At 38.4% G+C, this 25,157-nt stretch overlaps 1 protein-coding gene across 1 annotated transcript; it reads left to right on the top strand.

Annotated features, from left to right (window-relative positions):
* The first annotated feature begins 419 nt into the window (after positions 1-419).
* rad50 (RAD50 homolog, double strand break repair protein) lies at positions 420-22,047 on the top strand. The gene is made up of 28 exons (XM_033978305.2): positions 420-495; positions 1,136-1,287; positions 1,453-1,536; positions 3,026-3,177; positions 3,257-3,442; positions 4,310-4,514; positions 5,708-5,836; positions 7,681-7,846; positions 8,059-8,117; positions 8,210-8,344; positions 8,789-8,995; positions 9,753-9,935; positions 11,761-11,918; positions 12,392-12,567; positions 14,548-14,785; positions 15,548-15,737; positions 16,050-16,176; positions 16,575-16,768; positions 16,987-17,097; positions 17,209-17,301; positions 17,391-17,504; positions 17,586-17,713; positions 17,818-17,919; positions 18,547-18,669; positions 20,176-20,261; positions 20,343-20,485; positions 20,624-20,757; positions 21,330-22,047. The coding sequence occupies exons 2-28, from the start codon at positions 1,159-1,161 to the stop codon at positions 21,514-21,516; spliced, it is 3,939 nt and encodes a 1,312-aa protein (XP_033834196.1). The 5' UTR covers positions 420-495; positions 1,136-1,158; the 3' UTR covers positions 21,517-22,047.
* The last annotated feature ends 3,110 nt before the right edge of the window (positions 22,048-25,157 follow it).

Below are 25,157 nucleotides of genomic sequence, written 5' to 3'. Positions count from 1 at the left end.
AAATGAGTTATCTAAATTGAGCCAAGGTATTCTAAAGGGAAACACTGTCCTCTAGTGGTGGAAAAGCAGAATGTTTACCCCCTACGTTTCTATAAGATACACATAGACTGTATTTACATTCTTTATATTATTATCTTATTGTTTATAGAGTCTGTGGTGATAGACTACTCATGTCTCAAACTAAAAGATAAAGCATTGTGAATGGCAACAGGATTATTTTAAAAGTTATAATCTTCCCTCAGCAGTCCCCTGAAGATTAACAAAGGAACGAGACCTAACAATCTGTAAAAAAAAAAAAAAAAAAAAAAAAAAAAAAAGGACAAGTCGACCTTCTAATATGGAGGATACAAACAATCTTCTCTTTATGGACCTGCCTGATGTGTGGACCTTATCTGAACCGGAAGTGTGGTGCCTACGTCATCACGTCACGTACGCACAGCGCGAAAAGAGAGGGGCTCGTCCACGCGCAGGAGCTTCACATGTCAACACTGCGGGGTGAGCACTAAATATTATGTTATTTGTGCACTTATTTGCTGCTTAAGTAAGTCTTCACTTAGCAATAAAACAAATACTTGTACTACTTAGCCAAAACAGTCGACATAAACTTGGTAATACATTAGTTAGCTACACTGAGGCCAAATCATGTTAGCTTACTCAACACTAACTAGCTAATGCAGGTGTTTGAGTAATAAAACTTGTACTCAGCAAGTGTGAAATGTGACTAAAGCAGTATTAGCTCGTAAATGTGTAGCTCTCTGCTGGTACTTTGCATGGAAATGGCTGTGCAGTGTGCAGCCAAAGTACCAGTGTTTAAGTTATAGCCATTACTTTTGGAGTACAACATATTACTTGGTTTACATGTAGAAACTGAATGTTTTAGATAATTATTATGACATTTTATTGTACAATTATTGTGATTATTGCTGCTTTTCATCTTTATTATAATGATTATTGCTGCTTTATTATTGTTAACAATAATAGGGCTTTTAACATGTAGTAATCTAACCATCTAACTTTATTTGTGGACATTGACAATATGCCTTGACATGTAACTATAGACTTTAAAACCTATAACTCAAGTTCTTTCCACAAGGTGTTTATTACTCTCTGAAAACTTTTCTCTTTTGTCTTACAGTTTTCCTTCAGTAAGCAACAAACATGTCAAAAATAGACAAGATGAGCATCCTTGGGGTGCGGAGCTTTGGGATAGAGGACAAAGACAAACAAGTCATCTCTTTCGTTGGTCCTCTGACTGTGCTGGTCGGGCCCAATGGAGCGGGGAAAACGGTACAGCCATTTTTGGACAAGTTCTAAGGTTAAATCTGAGGCGTGACGGTGACCGAGAGATGTAATTTTTGTTTAGAGTTTTAGTTTGAGACGGTGGTTGTTGTGTTATTGACTGCAAGAGCAAACAGTAAATATTACAGTCATTCTCTTTGTGTTTTCTTGTAGACAATTATTGAATGTCTAAAATATGCGACCGCCGGTGAACTTCCTCCAGGATCAAAAGGAGGTGCTTTTGTCCATGATCCAAAGGTACAGTAAGACTTCTCGGCATGTTCTTATTGTTTAAGAGGAGTATTCATCGACTGTAAAGCAAAACAGCACTAGTGCTTTTAGGTGAAAGCCTCAGAAAACACAAACCAGCTCAGAAATAGAGCTATAAAAACTATATTGTACCATCAAAAGCACTTCCTACTAGTGGTTTCAAGATACTACAGTTTCAAACTTGATTTTGACACTAAGGAATTCACTCGATACTGATTTTAATACCACAATGATTAACAAAGCTCTTTAGCATTTTTAGTAGAGTGTAATTTTTAAATACAAAATAACAATGCTTTCTTGATGTCACCATGAGATCTTATACTTGTTCTGATAAAGCTCATAATCATATTAGACCTGTTTGAGGAAGCTAAAATGTTGTCCTGTCCATGTGATTTTTTTACAGTATGGATACTTGCTCAAATGTATCTGGTTTTGTTTTAGTTTTAGTTTGAATTAGTATATGATTTTCAATACTTTTGACTTCCTATTGACTCATAAAACATAGAATTCAGTGGTTCGTATTTCAGAAAGCCTGTCTGCAATCTTGCAAATTATTTTGTTAATGATCAGAGATGGTACAAGATCTTGTGCCATAATAATAATAATAATGCCTTACACTTGCCTCTCAAAGCTCTACACTATAGTCATTATTCATTCATTTCCACACTTGGTGATGGTAAGCTACTATTGTAGCCACAGCTGCCCTGGGGCAGACTGACAGAAGCGAGGCTGCCAATCTGCGCCATCGCCCCCTCCAACCACCACCTATCATTTGAGCACACACCACTTTCATACTAGGCAATGTGGGTGAAGTGTCTTGCCTAAGGACACAACGACAGAACTTGGTCTGAGCTGGACTCGATCCTCCGACCTTTGGGTTGGGACCAACACTCTAACCACTGAGCCACTGTTGCCCCTTGCAAGACCTCGCAAGACAAATTTTCCTCAAAATTGTGCCCGCAACAGAAAAATTATCTCATGAGGTATTTTATTCCATGTGTTTACGTTTGAATTCGACAAAATAAGGTGTAAAGTGCTTTGGAGTTAAATTTCTTGAGACGATGTTGCTCAAAAAGCAGTGCTACAATGACAGCAAAAATATTAAATAAAATAAATATTTAAATTCTCATGTCAAAAATGAGAACTGAATCGCACAATTTATATATTAGAAATCGTGTCAAAATCTTGTCCCAATCTCATGTTGTGTTTTGTCTCATCTCTGTTATTGATCCACTGTGGACTGGACCCATACCAAAAATTATTATTGCATAAAATACTACAGAATTTGCACATAAAGGTTGATTTGTGTTCCTGAAAGTTTCATTACAATATTTTTTTTTATAAACGATACAGTGGATGGAACATTGAATTGCTAAAATTTACTATTCTATTAAACTTTTTCTCTTTTCAGCAAAGTTTAGCACAACTCACCCCTTTCAAGATCTTATATGTGCTAAACCAATGTTGTGTGTTACAGGATGCCCATGAGACTGACGTGAAAGCTCAGATCCGCCTTTTATTCACCGACGTCAACGGAGAGAAAGTGACCATCCAGCGCTCCATGTCCTGCACCCAGAAGGCCAAAAACTACTCATTTAAAAGTCTAGAACAGGTCATCACCCGAAATAAGTAAGAAATGAAACTCAGTTAAAGTGAAATATTAGTTCATTAAGGGCATTAGTCAAAGTGTTCCTGGTGTTTTATGTAGGAATGGAGAGAAGGTGAGCTTGTCGTCCAAATGCGGTGAACTGGATAGAGAGATGATTTCAGCACTGGGTGTGTCCAAGCCTGTGTTAAACCATGTGATCTTCTGCCATCAAGAAGAGTCCAACTGGCCCCTGAGTGAGGGCAAGGCACTGAAGGACAAGTTTGACTCCATCTTTGCAGCAACCAAGTGAGGCTATAGCTTTTATATGTTGTTCATATGATGTTTATATGTCATCAAACGTATGTGTTATTACTGTATCAAGGAGGGGAGACTACACCGGTGGTAACACGCTCAAACAAATGCTTTATTTACAAATTAGGATTGGAGAATGTAGATTAATATGACTAAAAATAAGATGTGGAGGTTGTGAACATGTAGGTGTCAGTGATGTAGAGCTTGTGTAGGTTTTTCAGTACAAACAATAAGGAATGCACCGATACTGATACCAAATATCGGTTACTGGTATCAAATGATGGTTCCATGATATTTGTTTAGCCCATATCCTTGTTGGGCCTTTTATTGGATGCAATGAGACTTTACTGACGAATGTTGGTCTAGAGAACATTTCATAATATCTAAACTTTCACTCATGCAAAGTTGTTACTTGCTGGTTAAATAACACAATTGGATACTTTTGTAGTAAGTTGTAAGTAAATATTTTGATGGAAATGAAGTTTTTCAGTCCCTACATTAGTATTTGAGTATCTGTTGATGTCAGATCGTAACTAATATAAAGCCAAAGAATCAATATTGGTAGTGAAACTGAATAAGATGAGTTGGTACATCCCTATATATAACCTGCATTTCTTCTTCTAAATACCTATTTTTAATTATTTTTATGGTACATGTATAATTTCAATTATTGATTAACCAATTAATATTGTAGTGTGTTAACATGGGGATTTTCCATTTTCTTTTTTTAAATATCAAACTATAAACACCAATTTTCATCCTTTTTTAATTGGCAGACCAGTGTAAAGTTCACACACTGTTATTCTTTTGTATTCCTCTTTTAACACTGCTTCAAACTTGTGTTGTTCCTCTGCACCCCAGGTACATTAAGGCTCTGGAAACCATGCGTCAGCAGCGTCTCAAACAGAGCCAGACGGTGAAGGAGTGCCAGGTGGAGCTGCGTTACCTGAAGCTGAACAAAGAGAAGGCTCAGCAGATCCGCGAGACTGTGGCCACCAAGGAGGCGCAGCTCATGGCCTCCAAAGACAGTGTGCAGAACATCGAGAGCAAGATCGACCCCCTGGAGGTACAATAATAATACGCTCTATGGCTACGGCACTTTTACAGTAGTTACAGTAGAATTTCAACTTTGCCTTCAGAGGCTGCAAAATAAACTTGATAAATGACAAGTCTGACACATAATTAAGAGTCAGACTTAGATTTTTTTGTTTAGTTAATTAGTTAATTTAGTTTGCTGGCATCCAAAGAAATGACAATGTATCAGTCTTCTAAAAATGTTGATGAATTTGATGCATTTCCAGTTCTGGTTCTCTAGTTGCTGTAATAAAAAGAATAACTGCTCTGACAATGCTGTTTATGTATAATGCCAAGAAAATGTTTTGCATATGCTTTTATATAAAAAAACGTATATAGGGTGTGCAAGAGATTGTCTTTTGTTGCTATTTGTCACAAGTCTAAACCACACTATGGTACAGAAAGAAAGTAAAACATTCTGAATAAAAACACAAAACCATAATTATGATGGCACTGACCAGTCTGCATGTCATTTAACTCTATAGCGTCGGATGCTATCGCCGCTGATAGACTCGCGGTTGCGCATTTTCCATTACCGTAACTCTGCAACCAATTGTGCTTCATGTAAATTCAAACGGCATCTCAAAGCAGAGGCATGGGGCTCTTTAAATATGTTACTTATTTTACCAAAGATTACAAACTCATAAGCTGCAGAACTTAAGATATTCTTTAGTAAACATTCCAAAAAATATGACCTGGCAAAATCAATGTCTTAGCTGCATAAACGCCTGGCATTTTTTTATAGGAAGAGCTTTAAAAACCTAACCCTAAGTACAATCTACGTAATCTCTTGTATAAATGTTGATTATTGTTCATATATGTAATTTAAAGTGTTTTTGGCTGGCCAGATAGTTTTTTCATTGTTTGCCTGCATAAAAGTGACTCAAAAGTACATTCGTTTTTATATTTTTCTTGTACTTAAAATGGTATTACACACTTCTTTGATGCATCAGTGGAAAAATAAGGATGGATATGTAAAATAGAGGTAGTTGTGTGAAAAGGGGCAAAAGTACATGCTGATACCTCCTTTAACATGATTTTTATGGCAAAAAAGAAAAAAAAAAAAAGTCCAAGTGAGCTATAATGGTCTATAATGTACCCAGTCCTTAAAAGGTTAAGCCTAGCATCTGGATGAGCCCTAAACGCTTGTAACATTTTTATAATAACTGACTGTTTTTGTCCCAGAATCGCCTGATGGATATCGATATGAAGCTCGGCAAAGTGATGAAGCTGGACAATGACATTAAAGCCTTGGAAAGCAGAAAGAAGCAGATGGAGGATGACAACAGAGACTTGGAGGAGACCATGGAGCAGGTGCCAGGGCAACGACTCATCCATAATTTATACAAACAAAACACTCAGGATTCACTCATTGTTTTTCAATTGGAAGGGTCGTAATCAAATCAAATTAGAATTCAGAATAAAAATTGTGAAATAACTGGTTGATTTTCAAGCCTGGGAGTTGGAGGAAGGTGTAGAACAAATAAAAACTATTATAAATATATCAATTACACATAAAGCTAAATGATCAGACCACTTTTAGTACTTCATAAATATCGTGACACATGTAAAACGCTACTTCATTTATGTAAGAACTTTCATTTTGAATTGTTCTATGTACCTTTTCTGGTGTGGGGTCCGTCACCTGCTTGTTTCCATGGAGATATAACTGCTTTGACTGTAATGTTCCACAGTATGGCATTGAAACGTTTTTGTTCCAGGTGTTTTATTGCTCAAAAATACCTTAGAAAAACATGCATTCGTACTGCGTGGGGTTGCCTCTCCACAGATCTGAGCTGTAGCTTAGTTCGGTTGCACCTACTTGTCTCTATGGAGATGGATAACATTAAAGTCATGCTGTGAAACAATAATAACATCATAGAGACAAGCTGATGGTGAACTGGCGAACCCTGCATCAGAAAATTTTACATAATACACCTTTGAAATGAGAGGATCAAATGTGACTTCTTACCACTTCCATCTGTTTAAAATGTGTCGTGTAGAAAGACAAATGCGCAGACACATTGATAACAAAGATGTTTCGGTTGAAAAGAAAAGAAGCTACTTATTTGTTTAGTTTATTTGTCTAAACAGATGCCTAATGGGCCACCAGACTCCCCCCTGTGCCACGTGTCTGTGCCCTCTGTGGCAGCCTGGGAGAATCTACAGATGGTGAATGAGAGCGTAGTAACTTGGGGATGACAAGGCTGTTCATCACACGGCTGTACTCAGATCAGTTTTGTTTTACGAGAGCCGGATGTTTGTTCTCGCTGCTTAAGACGGCTCCCAAAACCCCCTCCGCTCCATCTGTGCAACGCTCCAAGGCGTGTTTGTAGTGAAGGAGTTTGTAATGGAGAATATAATCTGTAGCTTATCAGTACATAGTTTCTGGGTGTGAGTACAAACATAACTATGAAACTGTTCACTGCTACGGCTTTTGTAAATATAAAGTTAATATGTCTGTGTAATCCTTCAGTCGTCTGGGTATGATCGAAGAAAAATTTAAATATGTCAACTAGACTGAAAGTTCTAGGAGTGAAGATGTTTCACTGCTCATCCAAACCACTTCTTCAGTTCTTGGATCATACCTGGACGACTCAGGGATTACACAGATATAAATTTAATAGCAAAACCATATCGTAACCTCAATTTCTTTTTCTTTTTCTACTAGAATCCATAAGTGCTCTAACATGCAAGAAATTTTAATTTGATTCACAAGTATTTCATTTAGTTTCCCTTAAGATATTTACTCTGCAAAGTAACACCTGTCTCCTCTTTGCGTTGGTGAGATAAATGGTGTGTAATCCGCGGCTTCTTGCTGTTTAATGACGCAAGTACAGAGCAGTGGGCAAATACCAAAAACAAATGGGTCTTACGTGACTTTTTTTCTGACTTGAAAATAAGCAAGCAAGCAATAAGATTGCTCAAACATCCACAAAACACTCAAAATACAACTTTGAGTATGTAAATGGTGAGGAGACACAACTACAACATGGTCAATAGCTCTGAAAAGTCAATTTTGCATAATATGCCCCCTTCAAATCCTTACATTTAGGTATTAATGTCAAATGTTTATGTTATAACATAAAGTCAACATATAACATTAATATCTCCCTGACTCCACACTAAAGCTTTATAAATACTGTGTGCTGTTGCAGGTGTTCCAGGGCTCAGATGAGCAGTTGCAAGACCTGTACCAGAACCACCAAAAGACGGTGAAGGAGAAGGAGCGCAGGCTGACAGAGTGTCAGAGAGACCTGGAAAGGGCGGGACGCGAGTGTCAGAGGCTCAACCGCGTCAAAGCTGATATGCTGGTAGAGCAAGGTATTACAGCGGCTAATAGATGTATACAGCCGTAGGGAAAGCTATTCAAGTGTAGTTTTAAACTCCGTTTTGTCAGCATAGCCAGTGTCGAAACTCTCAGATTGTATTAAATCAGTTCATATTGCCACATCACATCAGCAATGTCTGTGTTATTGGAAGTCCCTGATTTAAATACAAGGCAACAAATACACACCATATGCTTTTTTTTCCAGGTCGTCTCCAGCTCGAGGCCGACCGTCATTCTCAGAACATAAAAAATCGTGACTCCCAGGTGAGAGAAGAGCTAAGCTAGAAGCAGACAATTACTTAGCTCTTATTGATTAACTGTGTGATTATTATTACGTTAAATGCTTGTTTGTGTAGGTGCGCTCTCTCTCCTCTTTCCTGGAGCTGGAAGGATACGACCGGACCCCGTTCACTAAAATGCAGCTGGAGAGTTTTCATCGTCAGGTTTCTCAGAGACTGGAACAGGAGAAACAGACACTTGGTAAAACTCTGGTAAGAGAAGAGGCTAAATATTGTTTGTTTGCGCATTTTCCATTTCACAGTTGTTGTTTTTTTCCCATTTTATCCACTATCTTTTCAACTTAGTCCTATTTTATCCTTTATTTGATCCTGCTTTATTCTTTGTTTTGATTTTCATACATGGTTCTCTAGTAATCTGTTTAGTTTTCAGTTGAACTTTTCAAATCTTGCTATATTAAAACAAACTCTCGCAGTAATGCCAAGCGATGGGCTATTTATGGGTATCTGTGGTATGATTTGGTGTTTTCTCTATTTCTACTGGAAATAGAAGAACTATGAAGCTATGCACTGGTGGCAGGATCTTCATAAAAAGTACAAGAAATGTGTCTGAGAAAGTTTGTTTATGAACTTAACTATAACTATACTTTTTACTATTTGTGAGCCTTATCGTAGATGTGTGTCGAATTTGTTGTTCAGGCCGACCTGCAGGAGAAGGAGCACCAGAAGCAGCAGTCCATAGATGAAATGCGTGATAAAAAGACGGGTCTGGAGAGGACCGTGGAGCTGAAGAGGGACCTTCAGACCAAGAAACAGCAGGAGCTCAGGAACATCAAGGCCGAGCTGCAGAGACTGGAGGGCTCGTCCGGTCGTCTGCATGAGCTGGAGACTGAACTGTCCAAAGTCGTGAGTACTGACCATTATACTAACAACATATATTTAATCATATTTATGTTAGTATAGCTTTTCAGGGGGTGTTTACATAATTTTTTATGGCCACGCATCACGCATAATTTAATAATAAGTGTGTTTGATTTTGACATTTACTGAACACTCAAGCGAAATTACTAAATGTGCTAAAAGGTGAAAAGTAACAAAAAGTACCCTGAAGGCCCTGATAGTCTTGGACACAATGGCAAAATGGATTTTAATCTTGTCATGAACACAAACAAACATCACATTTAACTCATTCAATAAAGTTATCTTATGTCTGAACTCTACTGTAGAATAAAAAGCATTAAGGTTTTCTTTTGAAATTGAATCATTTATCTGTTTAATCAAATCATTCTATGTCAGGTGATATTTGGCAGGTTAAAATACTTTTTATATTTTTATTTCCGAATATTAATAGAAACTCAAGTTTATCTGTAGAGACATGAGCTACAGGGTAAATATATGTATAGTAAATAGATGTATTGTAAGAGATACCTTAGTTTCATCAATGTTTGAACTGAATAATTGTAAGTTTGAGTGGCCATTATATTCAGAACATATCTTAATTTATTGTTTTTTGATTACAATATATCTCTAGTTGACTGGAGCAATAAATTGTCATCATCAATCATGATTTAAGTTTGATCATTTGGCGTTGGTTTGGTGGTATTGAGGTTGGAACACCAGTAAACTGCATTGAAAAGTTGTTTATTTTCCTGTTTGCCTTTAGGAACGTGAGTTACAGAGCACCCTGCAGAACTCCAACGTGGACGAGTTGAAGACGGAGGTTTTGGATCTGCAGAGGGAAAAGGCGGAGCTGGACCGGACTCAGAGACACCTGGATCAGGAGATGGAGACTCTGAACACTCACACGACTGCACGCACTCAGATGGACATGCTCAAGAAGGACAAGGTAATGTCTGTGTGATGTAGGTAGAGACACTAGAGGGCAGTATAGCATTATTGTTTTGCACAGCTGTAACTCCAGAGTCAGAACGATTTGATGCATTAGAGCTACCTTTGAGTGCAATCAGACATGTAACCAATCATAGTGCTGGGAACAGTTTTTTTTTATACCATTCCCTTATGAATGCATAGTAAAATAAACATTTGTACATTTTAAAACATAGAACTTGGCTATACGATGTTCAGCCATAAGTCAAAACAAATCCTCATGCACGGGGGTGTCAGAGAGCTAATCCTCACATTGACTTGCACGCACTTAAGATTCACTTTTGTTTTCTCTGTTTAGTGCACATTATATCAAAGGCAGCGCTGTGGAGCATATGCTTTTTAGGTCGGTTCAGAGGCAGAGAGCAGAGGACAAAGACACACAGAGTAGCCCCGGGTCAGAGGTAGAGAGCAGAGGACAAAGACACACAGAGTAGCCCTGGGTCAGAGGCAAAGAGCAGAGGACAAAGACACACAGAGTAGCCCCGGGTCAGAGGCAGAGAGCAGAGGACAAAGACACACAGAGTAGCCCCGGGTCAGAGGCAGAGAGCAGAGGACAAAGACACACAGAGTAGCCCCGGGTCAGAGGCAGAGAGCAGAGGACAAAGACACACAGAGTAGCCCCGGGTCAGAGGTAGAGAGCAGAGGACACACACAGGGCAGGGAACAAGTGTTAATATATAAAGGCTTCTTTTACGTTTTGGAGGAAAGATATTCCAGAGAGGCCGCTTTGTACCAGCCTCATTACACAGGAGAGGAGATACAGGCTTTCACATTTCACATTTATCTAAAAGTATTCACCTCGACAATGAGTGAAAACACAAGGTCGTGACTATGACAGTCTGTGCATTAGTGCTGTAGCTTGACATAGATGCTATGGGACACATGGATTTGGACTAGGCCAGGATCTAGTTGTATTTTAATTCTTAATCAAACAAAAGGACGCGTGGTGCAGTGAGAGGAGTTTGCCTGTTTGAGCCACTGCTGTGCCATGTCCTCTGCGCAGATGAGAAAACATGTGTCATACACACAAGTTTCACAGAACAACCCAATGCAGACGACCTTTGTACAGGGCTGTCTGTGTCTGCTTCTCTCCGCTAACTTTTTATTTACCACCTATATTCACAATACAGAGCAGAGGCTGCTTTGAGCTTATGTCACTCTGAATCCATCTTGTGTTAAAGCAGCCACGGTGCTGCGGACTCACCCCTTTCCCTCCGTGTTACACAAAGCATGAAACCCACAGAGAGAATATGGCTATATTATACTATATATTATATTATACTATATATTATTGGGCTTTATAATTCTTAATATTTGTAAATGTTAAAATAAATAAATGTATTTTTTTTAAGGCTATATATGTATTATATGGTCTGCTTAAGTCACATTTAGGTCCATGAACTAAAACATCCTGTGCTGCTGTTAAATAAATCAGTGTGGTGTATTGGCTCACTGACGCAGGAATTTAAAACCAAGGAATCGAAAGTTGGCACTGAACAAATGTTAGTTTTTCTGTGCCAGGACTTACTGGACCTTTTCGGTCATGCCGACTTGGAGCCAAGTTTCAGTGCCCAGCCCTAACCATTGAAGATATTTTTTTAGGTGTTTCTCAAGTGTGACAATACTCAAAACAGTATTATTGGTTAAGTTGAAGTCATTAGATTAGAAAGTAGAAAGAGATTAAATATTTGCACAATTAAAATACAAATTATGTTGTCTCAGCTAACACAAAATTTAAGTTGACTTCTTTCTAATAATACTTCTACACCTCCTTGTCTTGTTAGATTGAGAAAGAAGAGCAGGTCAGAAAAATCAAGTCTCGTCACAGTGAAGATTTGGTGACTCTGCTCGGACATTTCCCAAACAAGAGAGAGTTGGAGGACTGGATCTACAGCAAGTCCAAGGAGATCAACAGCACCAGGGACAGGCTGGCCAAGCTCAAGTCAGTCAACTATTATATTCAATGCTTTTTGCCTAATTTTATTTTGCAGCAGAATAACATTTGTTTTACCACTATATGTACATTGTTAAAGCAGATAGATGAAGAAGAAAAAAATCTGACTGGTGGGCACAGTTTGCATCAAATTATAAACCATTTTATTGCTGGTAAACATGGAAAATTGAGCTGATAGACTGGGAACAGTTGAAATTTCCAGCATTCGCCACACACAGCTAAGAGCATAACAAATTTAGCTGAAAATCATACCTAGTTTCCATAGTTTGACAATTTTTAAAGTCATACAACTAGGAAGTAAGATTTTAAAAATTGTCAAAGGACAGCAGATGTGTTCATATCTGTGCTTGTAAAACTTGTGTAGTTTACGCAATAGTTATTATTTGACTAAATGACAACACGTGTATTTTATGCGGATGATTTGTTGTTTGATATCCAGCATTTGTGGTTGTTATTTGCAGTAAGGACTTGGCGTCCAGTGAGCAGAACAAGACCCACATCGGAGCTGAGCTGCGTAAAAAGGAGCAGGAGCTGTCCAGTGGCGAGGAGAAGTTTTTTAACGTCTGTGGGAGTCAGGAGCTGGAGTCTGACCTGAGTAAAGTGCAGGACGATCTGGAGAAGATTTCAAAACAAAGAGGTGATGCTTTTAACAAAGTCCTTAGTAGCCTAGGCAACTCAAACCTCATTTTGTTTATTTTATTGCCGAAGTGCAGTTTAATGTTCATTTCAAATAGTAGTAATTTATTGGCTTTGCACATGTTTTTTTAGGTAACGTTCTCCATTTACACTGACTAGGATGATACACAGCATTATGCATAGGATTAATTTATTTCTACTTGCTACTTGTAGCATTTTGCCTAGTTTTGTCAAAAGAAGCAATTTGAGTTAAGTTATGCACAAATTTATGGCATTTTGAAGATCTTGTATAATACAAACCTTTTACAAACCTTTCAGTTTCATGCTTAACATTTGACCATATTTCTCATGTTTTTATATACCGTAAATTTCGGATTATAAGCCGCTACTTTTTTTCCACGCTTTGAACCCTGCGGCTTTTACAGCAGTGCGGCTTATATATGGAATTTTACTGGATAACGGACCCTGGGGGGCGCTCTCTAGCTGTAAACGTAAAAGTGAGACAGACGTGGGGAAAGATTCTGCTCTGAAGAATTCACTAGTTTTGATTTTGAACAATCATTTTGCGCATCATGAAATGGATATGATGCAGTTTTTAAGATAAAGAAACAGAAAGGAAATAGAGCAGGGGTCGGCCTTTAACACGCAAAGAGCCATTTGGATCCACTTTCCACGTAAAATAAAACACTGGGAGCCGCAAATACTTTTTGACATCTAAAATGAAGATAACACTGTATAATAACAATAATGTAACGGAATAATGTAGGTTTTACTTTCACGGACAAGCCTTCTACACGTGGCAGATAAATATGGCAAAAACAACTTAAGTGCATTAAAAAAATACAACTCACCAAACCGCTGCATCATGCATCGCGCTGATTATGTGATTATGTCTACTCTACTCCGCAGTTTCTTTAAAAAAACAACAACAAAAAAACTCGTAGCGTATCGTTTAATCCCAGGTGCTTATTCTCCATGTGCCAAAGCAGTTTTGAAGGTTTCATTGCCTTATTTGCTTTTCCCGTATGTTACGCAGAGCGGACTCTGTGCGTGAGAGTCACCTGCAGCGACAAACCCAGATTTTAAGTAGGCATTGTCTGTTAAATTTATCTTTCTTTTTCTTGGAGGTCGTAGTCTCTTCTTCTGGCTCCTCAGTTGTCCTTTTCCCCTTTGTTAAAAAGATCTCCAAAGACTTTTGTTTTGGCTCATTTTCACTCGCTTGTGGCTCTACTTTTGTGCGTCGTGTCTGATGTGTTATACGTGATACGTCACCGCGGAGACAAGAGCAGATAATATACTTGCTACTACATCAAATAGATTTCTGTGGCGATTTCCAGCAGGATTTTCATGATACATCTACGGACGAGCTTATTAGTGTGTCATTAGGGACGGGCCAAAGTTGCTCCTGACCCCTGTGCGCACAACGTCTGAAAATCAGGGCTCTTTACGCAGGACTGAGCTGTGTCTGTGTCAGTTCCCAAGCCACGCAGAGCCGCAGTATGAGGCGGAAAGAGGCGCATGCGGCTCCGGAGCCGCGAGTTGCCGACCCCTGAAATAGAGCCACTGCACGTAAGCTCGACATCAATGAATCCAACTTGGTCAATGTAAAAAGACGACAAAAGTTTTCAGAGGAAATAAAAGCAGATTTTCCGTGTTGGTGCAGCTTTATTTTCTAAACCTGCAGATGTGTTCATCCCGTGTTGTTGTCGTGTTGGTGCCAATTTTCAGGCACAGTTTAAAAAAAAGCGTGTCGGTGCACCGTCTTTCTGTGTAAATATCTCATGTTACAATATGAAAACCTGCGGCTTTTATTCAGGTGCGGCTTATATATGTACAAAATTGATTTTCTCTTCAAATTTAGCTGGTGCGGCTTATATCAAGGTGCGCTCTGTAGTCCGAAATTTACGGTAATTAGGAAGTCACATAAGTCCTATTTGTTTGTGAAGCTATTAATTACCACGTGTGTTTTGTATTTGTGTAGCCATGTTAGCTGGAGCCACGGCAGTGTACACCCAGTTCATCAGTCAGCTGACGGAGGAGCGAGAGCCGTGCTGTCCTGTGTGCCAGCGCACCTTTCCCTCCGAGTCCGACCTCCAGGATGTGATCAGCGACATGCAGTCCAAGCTCCGGCTGGTCCCCGACAAACTCAAGAACACAGAGCAGGATCTGAAGAGGAAGGAGAGGAAGAAAGAAGAGATGATGTCTCTCAGACCTGTCAGGTACAATAAAATCTAAAATCATCACATGTTAAAAGTATCATTAAATAGCTTCAGATTATATCCACATAATCTTGTTTTCCCCTCACATCTGCCAGTTTGAAGCATGGTTGCAGTCATGGTGTCCTTTACTACACTCTTCCCAAATGTTTCATGAACTTGTGCTGTCCTGTGCCACAGAGTCCATGCTGCACCATTACACTTCCATGTGCATCACACTCTTAACCTGCACTTACACACATTACACATCTGTAGCGCTGTCATATGTCACCTACATGGTTTCAAGATACAAAATGATTACATAGATGACAATAGTACTGAAGGCTCAGCTGCGTAACTGAGGTGTAGGAGTAGGACAAATATACGGAGAAACAAATCGCTCACTGGCTAACCCTGTTAGACAGACAAGGTGCGAGATACAGTGCAATATATACAAGTATTAATAAACTATGTAGGTCTAGGATTCTCTAATTTGACTCCAAGTGGCTCATAATACATCTAATATGTAATTAAAACTATATATATACTAATTTGCAGTTAGTGTGTGTAAAAAGTGTATAAAAGTCACTGCATGCTACTGTTGAGTAAAGATGGTTTTATCTTTTACAGAATGTTTGTAGATAAAATGTACACTGTAATGCATATTTTGTTCAGGGTTAAATCTCTATTAGTAATATCATATACTTCATATATACTGCGATATTAAAAGCATGTTCCTAATGGAGAAATAGCAGGTAAATCAGAGACCCTTCTTCATTCCTCCAGGGACTCCATAGCTCGTCTGCAGGAGAAGGAGCTGCCGGAGCTGAGGAACAGACTGCAGGCCGTGAACAGGGACCTCGAGAGGCTCAAGGAGGAAGTAGAGACTCAGGAGACGCTGCTCGGGACGCTCATGTCCGAAGAGGAGACGGCCAAAGCCTGTCTGCCGGACATCTCCCTCATGGACCGATACTTGGTACTGACCCCTCTTGACCCCTGTTTACACCTCAATAGCTCACAGCTGGAATGAGAATATTTAAGACCACTCAGATACAACAACTCTAATGTGGACAGTCATAAATAAACTTGACTATTTCCCATTTCACAGTGAAACGCTTCAGTAGTTTGTTAGTATTTATAATGAGTTCCCACTAGTGCAAATTAAAGGTACACATAATAAAAATTATGATTTGAATCAACATTATGTAATTGTTTTTTGGGGGTTATAGATCTGTATGTTCTTGTAATTTTAAATTAAAAGTTTTTTTTGTTCAATTCTTTAATTCAGATGGACCTCAAAGAAGTTGAGAGGAAAATAGCTCAACAGGCAAATAAACTGCAGGGAGTGGACCTGACCAGGACCATTCAGCAAGTCAGTCAGGAGAAACAGGAGACGCAGCACAAACTGGACACCAGTAAGACCATTTCACATTAAGGCCAAACACACCAGAGCTGATGTACATCGAGTGCACAAATCAACACACACTGTAGGCGGGACGTCACGGCTCTAACACAAGCCGAGGTGTGATTGAAATGGGTGTTTTATCTGTAGATCACTGATAAAATTAGAAATATGAGTTGAATTTGGAGCTGTTTTATCATGGGATTACATGTTTAGAAAGAGACAGGAGTTTACAATGATCCTTATGTAACAGACCAAAGAGCTGTTTTAAACCAAGAAATTGTGTCTAAATTGTACATGTTCCAATTGTTCCACATGCAGGTGCCTTATGTGTATTCTCTCATTGAAAATAATAGAGGTTGACTTTTGCTGCGTTGGAGATGTTCATCCCTCTGATGTTTATGTCTGTAGCCTCCAGTAAGATCGATCTGAAGCGTAAACTGATCCAGGACCAGCAGGACGAGATCCAGAGGCTGAGGAGCTCTGTAAACGAGACCAGAGCTGAGAAGCTGCAGCTCAGCAGTGACATGCAGAGGCAGCAGCAGCTCGAGGAGCAGTGTGTAGAGTTCACTGCTGACATCAAGGCTCTCAGCAGAGACATCACGGTACAGTCACAGTACACAGACAAGTCGTGTGTTTTCAGATGTAGATATATATGAATCAAAAGGCTGATTTAATGCCAAAGAAAATTGACCCGTTGGTACAAATAAACTAACCTTGGACCTGGATTATTTGAACTATAAATACATATAACAACTAAGTTTATAACATGTTACCAGTGAGGTTGTATTAAATGTGTGACCTATGACCTTTATTCCCTCAGGACGCCAAAGACCAGCTGTCTCCTCTGTCAGCAACACTGGACAAACTGCAGCAGGAGAAACAGGAGATTTTGGAGCGTAAGAGGCAGAAACAAGAGGAGGGCCAAGAGAAGGTGAAGGAAAAACAAAAATCCCATGAATGTATTTACAGATATTTATTTTGTAGCAATTTTCCGAAAAATATTTTTTTGCTTTGATGAAATATTTAAACTTTTTGTCTTTAGCTAAATGCCATTAAAGAGAGAGTGAAGGTGGTTAGTACGTTGGAGAGGGAGATCAGCAAATACACTGAAGAGGGAAAAGATGATTACAAAGAGGTTTGGTCTCACTTCAACACATTTTTGTTTGGACATACATATGTTTTGTATCATAAACATTTTGTTTATAAGAAAATTGCATATTGCAGCAAAAAGAATTAGAGCTTCAAGAAACCAGCCAACAGCTTCATGAAGCAGACAAACAGAAAGAGAAAATCACTAAGGACATTGGCAACATCCGACAGGACATAGACACTCAAAAGGTAATAAAGCATTAACTTATTTGAGTGCACGTTGTTTCCTAAATATTTAACACTAATTGACACTTTTTCTTACATGACCAGGTGCAGGAGCGCTGGCTGCAGGACAACCTCACCCTGAGAAAACGAGTTGAGGAACTGAAGGAGGTCGAGGCCAAACGAGAGGCTCTGCTCAAAGACATAGGCAACATGCACGTTCTGCAGCTCAGACAGTAAGACACACTGTCACCAGACACCTGCTTTTACTATTGGAGCATAATAATATTGTACTATTATCAGAACGAAACACACAATATGTGTTTGTTTTTGTTTTTAGAGAGCGTCGTGATCTAGAGCGAAAACTGGAGGACCTGAAGAAGAATCGCAGTATTGCTCTAGGTCGTCAGAGAGGATTTGAGGAGGAGATACTACATTATAGGTTATTATCTGTGTTGGTTTAGAGAGTTAGTGAGCGTATGTAAGGTTACTTTAAAAGCTTTTGAATAATTGCAAAAACATGCAATTCCATACATGTTGAATTTATGGCTATTTAATAAAATGTTATTCTCTGGGGACAATTTATACACTCATTTAAGTCACCAGTTTGCTGAAATCCAGTTGATTTAACCCTAAAAGGACTCTCTCTGATCTGAACCACTACCTGAACCCCAGCACCTGCAGCGCTCATGAATCAGTGCTAGTGCAGCCTCTGCCGCTCAGTGAGTGAATTCTGGAGGTTCTGAGGTTTCACATGAGACCTGTCCATCTACTGAGAATGAGACAAACTTGTACGTGTCTGTATATGCAGATTAAAGCACTGGCAACACAACACTGTTCAATTGTGATTAGAGTTCATTTTATAAAACATTACGAGCACAGCTGCTACACACAGGTCCCTTTTTTAATATTGTACTTAGAATTGCTTATTGTTGAGGAAAAATAAACCTTTTTTATCACTCTAAAACCCATGGACACAGTGCATCACAACAATTCTACCTGAATAAATACATTTTCTATGCTAAAATTTCAAAATGCGTTTAATCTAAATATCATTGTTCTGTCACAGGAAAGAGCTGCGTGAAGACCAGTATGACAAAGCCGAAGAGCGCTACAAAAACAAGATGATTGTGATGAGGACCACTGAGCTCGTCATCAAAGACCTGGACCTGTACTACAAGGCCCTCGACCAGTGAGTATCTACCACCAAACCCTTCAAATATATCAACATACATCAAAATATCATAAATAACCACAACGGCCTTTGCTTTATTAGTCAAATACTGATAGACTGATAAATGGACTGGGAAAGAAATCATACTCCTCTTCACTGACACAAACTGAAACAGATGAAAGATTTTCGGTCTGAACCACAAAGACGTGACGTGACTTCCTCTGTGAATTTCTTAGTCACGGCCGCTGCATTACGCACTTTCAAGCTATTGTTCCCTTTAATAGAAGAAAAGTGGGTTTAGTGTGCCTCCATTTGCCAGATGGGTAAATGTCTAAACTTTGGGAGGGTAATGTGTAGACAATTTTGGCAATCAGTGTATGAGGAGGGAGAGAAAAGGCGTTTAGGCTGAACAAGTCTCATAACTGGCTCCGATTTGTTTTGGGGATCTAACATAAAGGGAAAATCCACACTTCTAAAATGCATTGTTCCTGTTAAACTGTGCAGAAGGACTTACAGCTCAGGATATTTTGTGTAGGTCAATATTTATATGTATATGATAAATAAACTAACCTAATCTATGTCCTGCAATGAACTCTGTATGGAAATGAAAGGAAGGAAGCCTCAAGATCTGTCTAAAACAGCTGCATCATGCCAAATTTGTGTCTATCTCACCATTTCAGTTGCAGTCATTCTTTGATCATTCTGCGGTTATCGTTGAAATTAACCGTAAATGGTTCACACGGGGAGTAGTTGTGTTTTCTCTTTGATGTTTATATCAATTGTGTCTCATAACAGGTCTTCATATATAGGTTATTGTGTCAAACAGCAGAGCATCATGTTGGCAACCAGAAGTTAGGTGGTTCCCTGTCAACAGTCAAAATGTTTTACACTGCAGTTGATTTACTTTTATGTTTATCTCACCCAGAAAAAGACCAATTGAGATTGACATTTTGTGCTGCTGACCACTCGGCAGCTCAAAATGTCAAAATCATTTATTAACATTGCTATAATGTTCCAGAATTTGCCAAAATGTTATTTTTTTCTTCTATTCTATAAATCCTGTTGCTACATGAGTTACATTGGTCAGATTGTGCGTCGCTCCACAGTGCAGCGTGCGAACCCCAGCCCGGTGTCATTTGCAGAGTCAGGGAGAGCTCACAGATAAGGCTCTGTTGAAATCTTCGGTGATGCAGTTATCTGGCCTCTCTGCTTCTAACCACAGGCTTTCTGTCTAATTTCCTGTGATTACTGGACCGTTTCTTGGTATTGTCAAAAACATCATGGCACATTTATCTGTTTGATCGAATCAAAATCAGACATTTTCCTTATGGTTTATATTAAAATGTATGTAATGACACTAGTAACAATGAGATTTTTGTACTTCCAGATCATAAACTTCTGTTGTTTTTGTTGACTTAAAATAATGATACTGACTTATTTATTTGATCAAAGTTCATATTCACTAATCCAGATCGCCAGGTGGGCTTTATGACCGTAATAACTACTGACCTTTTAATTTGTCAGAACAATCATGAAGTTTCACAGCATGAAGATGGACGAGATCAATAAGATCATCCGGGACCTGTGGCGCAGCACTTACAGGGGCCAAGGTGCGAGTTTCTAAACGTCCATTATTTTGTATCACATTAAAGTGTCTACACTGTACTATCTAATGTTTCTTTTGTTCATAGACATCGAGTATGTGGAGATCCGGTCTGACATGGATGAAAACTCCTCTGCTGGAGTCAAGCGCAGGGTTTACAATTATAGAGTGGTGATGGTGAAAGGAGACACAACTTTGGACATGAGGGGGCGCTGCAGTGCTGGTCAGAAGGTATAGACTTTAATTAGTTTGTTGCAAGGATGACAGGGTAAAAACAAAGTACCAAAGTGGGCAAATTAGAAGGAAACATTAGTATTACATGGTTAAAAACTCATTTTGGCATAATATATTCCTTAAATCCCCGTGTAGGTGCTGGCGTCGCTCATCATTCGCCTCGCTCTGGCTGAAACCTTCTGTCTGAACTGTGGAATTCTGGCCTTGGATGAACCCACCACAAACCTGGACCGAGAAAACATCGAGTCCCTGGCCCACGCCCTCGTCGAGTCTGTACAACTTTTATCACTAAATATTTGTTTAGAAATGTTAGAGCGCAAATCAGAGGTTTAACATGGAGAGGTTTATGGAGCTTTTATGGACTTATTGATTATATTAGTTGATTATTTTTCTAAATAAATGTGACCGCTACAGGCCATCGAAGGACTTTTAAGATGGTTAGACTTGTTTCAGTTGTTTTCATTAAAGGTTAGTGTCTTTCAGAATAAGGAAAATCTTTATTGCGATTGTCAGTGAACAAAATTCACTAACTAACAATGTGCTTTGGTGTAATAATAGTAATAATAGTGGAGTAATAAAAGTAAAATATAAGTATAATCAATTAAAAGGCATGCACGAAAAAATAAAAGTATGTTTTAAAACCTTTTTTTTTATGCTTAAGTTACGATTAGAATTTGGTGGAAATTTCTGCCCTTTTGCAACTCTAGTGACAAATATTAAGGACTTGGCAAAATGACTAATGTGTGACTTTTTAACAGGTTTCAGAATACTAACACTCATGAGAGCAGCAGAATCTTATAGAGTCAGTACAGGTTTTAATTTGACATTTTTTCCCCCTCAGAATCATCAAGAGCCGGTCTCGTCAGCGAAACTTCCAGCTGCTGATCATCACTCACGACGAGGACTTTGTGGAGCTGTTGGGTCGTTCCAGCTACATCGAACATTTTTACAGAATCCGCAAAAACCAGTACCAAAACTCTGAGATCACCAAGTGCAGCATCTCCTCACTGTCCTCCTATCTACACTGAAAACTGTGCCTTTTGACGAGTTAAAAACAAACATTTAAACATGTAGGAGTGTGTACAAATCGCATGCTAACTAAAAGGGTAATTACTGATGGAAGCGGGACATCTTTCAATCTGGTTTATTTTATTTTAACATTAATATTAATCCTAAAACGGTGTGAAGACTGTATATTACCAGAAAACATGATCAGTATGTTCTTGGTAATTAATAATATCCGCTGTATCTCTGTTTCTATACATTTCAAATCCATTACACTACTAAAGAGGAGAACTAGTTTTATATTTTGAACAGTGCTCATTTGTAAAAAAAAAACAAAACAAAAACAGAATCTCATTACAATGATCCACAAAAATCCTGTTGTTTTCTTATTAAAAAAAAAAAAAGTTAAAAGGTTTGTGACGCCAATAGTTTCTGAAACTTTAGTACTCTGTTTGCAGGAATGCTTTGACTCTGCCTTGAAAAACAAAGAAACATAATAAATATTTATACTGTATACTAGATATAAATGTGTAATGATTAAAAAGTAAACGGCCTTACAGTGCTAAAAGGAAAAAAAAGACAATTCAGCTATTTGAAGGATTAAAATGTTACCAAAATTTTTACATTTTTAACATTTTTACACTTTAATTAGCCTTAACAAAACACAAACAATGATAATGAACAAATAGTTTAATAAAAATGATTTGGGCTTAACTACTAAATTAGTACTTTTTAAACTATTTGTTCATTGTGAATTACATTTTTGTTCATGCTACCTAAAGTGTTTTATAAAGCGATGCCAAAATGTTTTCTGTTTCTTGTTGTGGGTTTACATCGTTCACAGCCGTTACCTGTTTAATATTGCAATAAATAAATAGCTTATTCACATATCATCTCTTGCAGTCTGCCTTCCAGCACGTATTTTACTTCTGAGCATCTTGATTCACAGAAATATATCTCAGCTTTGGTTTTGCGACCACATTTTATCGTGTTGATCAGTTTTGTTTCACGAGTGGAAAAAAAATAACGCAATGAAAAGCTGTGGGTAGTTTCGAGTATAAAAGTACTGCTTTTCTAACTGCTTAGAACAAGTCGCATATTGGCGTTTGAATCGATCAGATCAAAAAATTTCAAAATGAAGATGTGTTTGCGTTTGCTGGCGTGTTGGGTTGTCGCTCTGTGGGTCAGTTTCACCTTCGCCGCTCCTCATCACGACCCTCCTTCCTCGTCTACTAGATTTAAGGCACACCTAAAGCAAATACTTGAAATCGTTGAGAAATACAACAAAACTCTGAGAAAGGTGAGACTGTTTAATAAATGACTCTGATTGAAGCATAGATTTTTATGTTTTTTATGCTGCTTGTGTTTTGTAGGACGTGGATATGCCGTATGTGGACAGCGCTAGTGATTTTTCTCATGGACCTGGTCGATGTGGGGTGAGTCTTACATTAATTTGATTCAATGCACTTTAGTTCGTTTATTGGCACAGTTTTCTTTTGTTTTTGTTGGCTATATATGAAATTATGAGTTAGAAATATGGAAATGTAGGCTCACCTTAATTTAAAAAGAAATACATTAATATTAAAAGCAGATGATTTGCAGGTTTGAGATCAGGAAGTTTGGGCCTTACGCAGGAGACACCTCTGAGAATGGTAAACAAACGCACATACAGAGGCCGTGTCCCATTTCTGTTCAGTTGCGTTCTTGATTTCTCATTTGTAAATACCACCAAGAAGAGAGCAGGGATAGACATGTCCAAATATTCTTTTAGTGCGTAGATCACATGTGTCAAACTCAAGGCCCGGGGGCCAAATGCGGCCCTCCACGTCATTTTATGTGGCCCGCGAGAAGGTAAATTAAAAGGCATGACTGTTATAAAATAAGTCTATACTGCTTTAATGTGTGCATTAACCACAAATTAATGAGATTTTCCCAACAAGTGGAGCTGAGAAATATTTGCAAATAATCATCACAAAATGTTCACGGAGAGGAAAATTGTTGGCGTGGAAGGAAGTTGGAAGGACATTAAGGAGAAAAACCTGTATGTTTTTTGTGTTACAAGGCGGGGTCGGCACAATCTACTTCTATGTCATTTGACACCGAACATGGAGCCAAGTATGCAAAAGTTAGCCTGCAAGAAAATAAGTTGTCCAATAATTAAAAGGCTGTAAAAGTGTGTGCTCTGACCAGATACACACTTGTCAGTTTATCAGGAAATACGCCATTTCACAGACATGTAATATTTGCAACTTGAATAAGTAATAAATACAGAAACAGTTATTTAACACGTTATAAAGTAGTTACATTTATTTTACATGACGTTTGTTTACATTTAATGACATTTATCCTGCCGCACAGTCACATCTGGCCCTTGATGGCACCATTTTGCTGATGTGGCCCTTGGTGAAAATGAGTTTGACGCCCCTGGTGTAGATGGTGGAAGTGCCTGAAACATGACTGATGTAAATTACCTTGCAACTCACAGCTTCCCCTCTCCTCTTTTTGATTTCAGGATAAGTTCTTTTGTGTGGTGTATGACATCGTTCACAAACACAGGAATGCTACACAACACGGAGAACACAAGGCACTTATGAGAAGCCTGAACAATACCATTAGTCACAAAAATGTAAGTAATGCATTGTTCTTCACACAACCAAGGCTTAAGTGCATTCACGATGGACAACAAAATGTAATGGTTTGTTTGCTTTTTTTTAGATAAATTGCACTATAGTCATGGAGAATCCACAAAATACTACAGTGTGGCTGAAGATGTCCGACTTTCTGTCTGACATTAAGAGATGCGTCCAATGCCGCATGCTAAACCTTACCTCACCAAGTTGTTCGGATTAGCAGCCAACAGCATAAACAATGTTTACTTTTGTATGTTGTTTTTGAATAGTTATTTATTCTATTTAACTTGACTTCAATTATTCCACTTGTATTTATTTTTTTTATTTTATTTCTGAATATAATTGCTGAATATAATAAATATGTTTGCATACATAATCTACTTGTTTTTATTATTATTATTATTATTAATGCTATTTATCTATTTCAAAAATGAATTCTTCTGTAAATGGCATCAGAAAAGTCAGAAAAGTGACAAACATTTATACTCACATCTGCACTGGTTTTAAATTAACTTGTACCTATTTTGGTTTTGTTTGTTTTTTGCTCGTATTTTTCTGTATTTTAAACCGAGAGTCTGAGTGCTCTCACTAATGTAATAACAGGGTTTGCTCTTCTACCACCAGATGCCACCAAAAAGTATTTCCTGTTCCTGTCCTGTTCCTGTTTTCTCTAGACAGTAAAAAGTAATAGCTGCATTATTCATATCGAAGGCCTACTGATCCTGAATCAGGACTGATTTCCTGCAGAGATGTTCCTCCTCCACTCGCCATAATAAACTGTTCTCGTGGGCGTCTCTCAGCTGAAGAAAGTGCAGGTGTAATGTAAAGGCAGGAAGTAACTCAAAATCAGGAAAGTGAATTTCAAAGTCCAGTGAAGTATTACAAACTATAAACATGAACTTCACAATAGACCCAAAAAACTATGCCATATTATAAAACTATTAGCCAGTTCTGTATAGTTCAAAAATATTCACAAACGTGGTTTTGTCTGGGAGATGGACTGCTGCACAAACGCGTGCGTCCTCATGTTGGCG

This window comes from Periophthalmus magnuspinnatus, chromosome 14 (genome assembly GCF_009829125.3).
Source record: "Periophthalmus magnuspinnatus isolate fPerMag1 chromosome 14, fPerMag1.2.pri, whole genome shotgun sequence".
NCBI lineage: Eukaryota > Metazoa > Chordata > Actinopteri > Gobiiformes > Gobiidae > Periophthalmus > Periophthalmus magnuspinnatus.
Note: the sequence above shows the minus strand (reverse complement) of the source record. Positions and strands in the feature narration are given on the sequence as shown.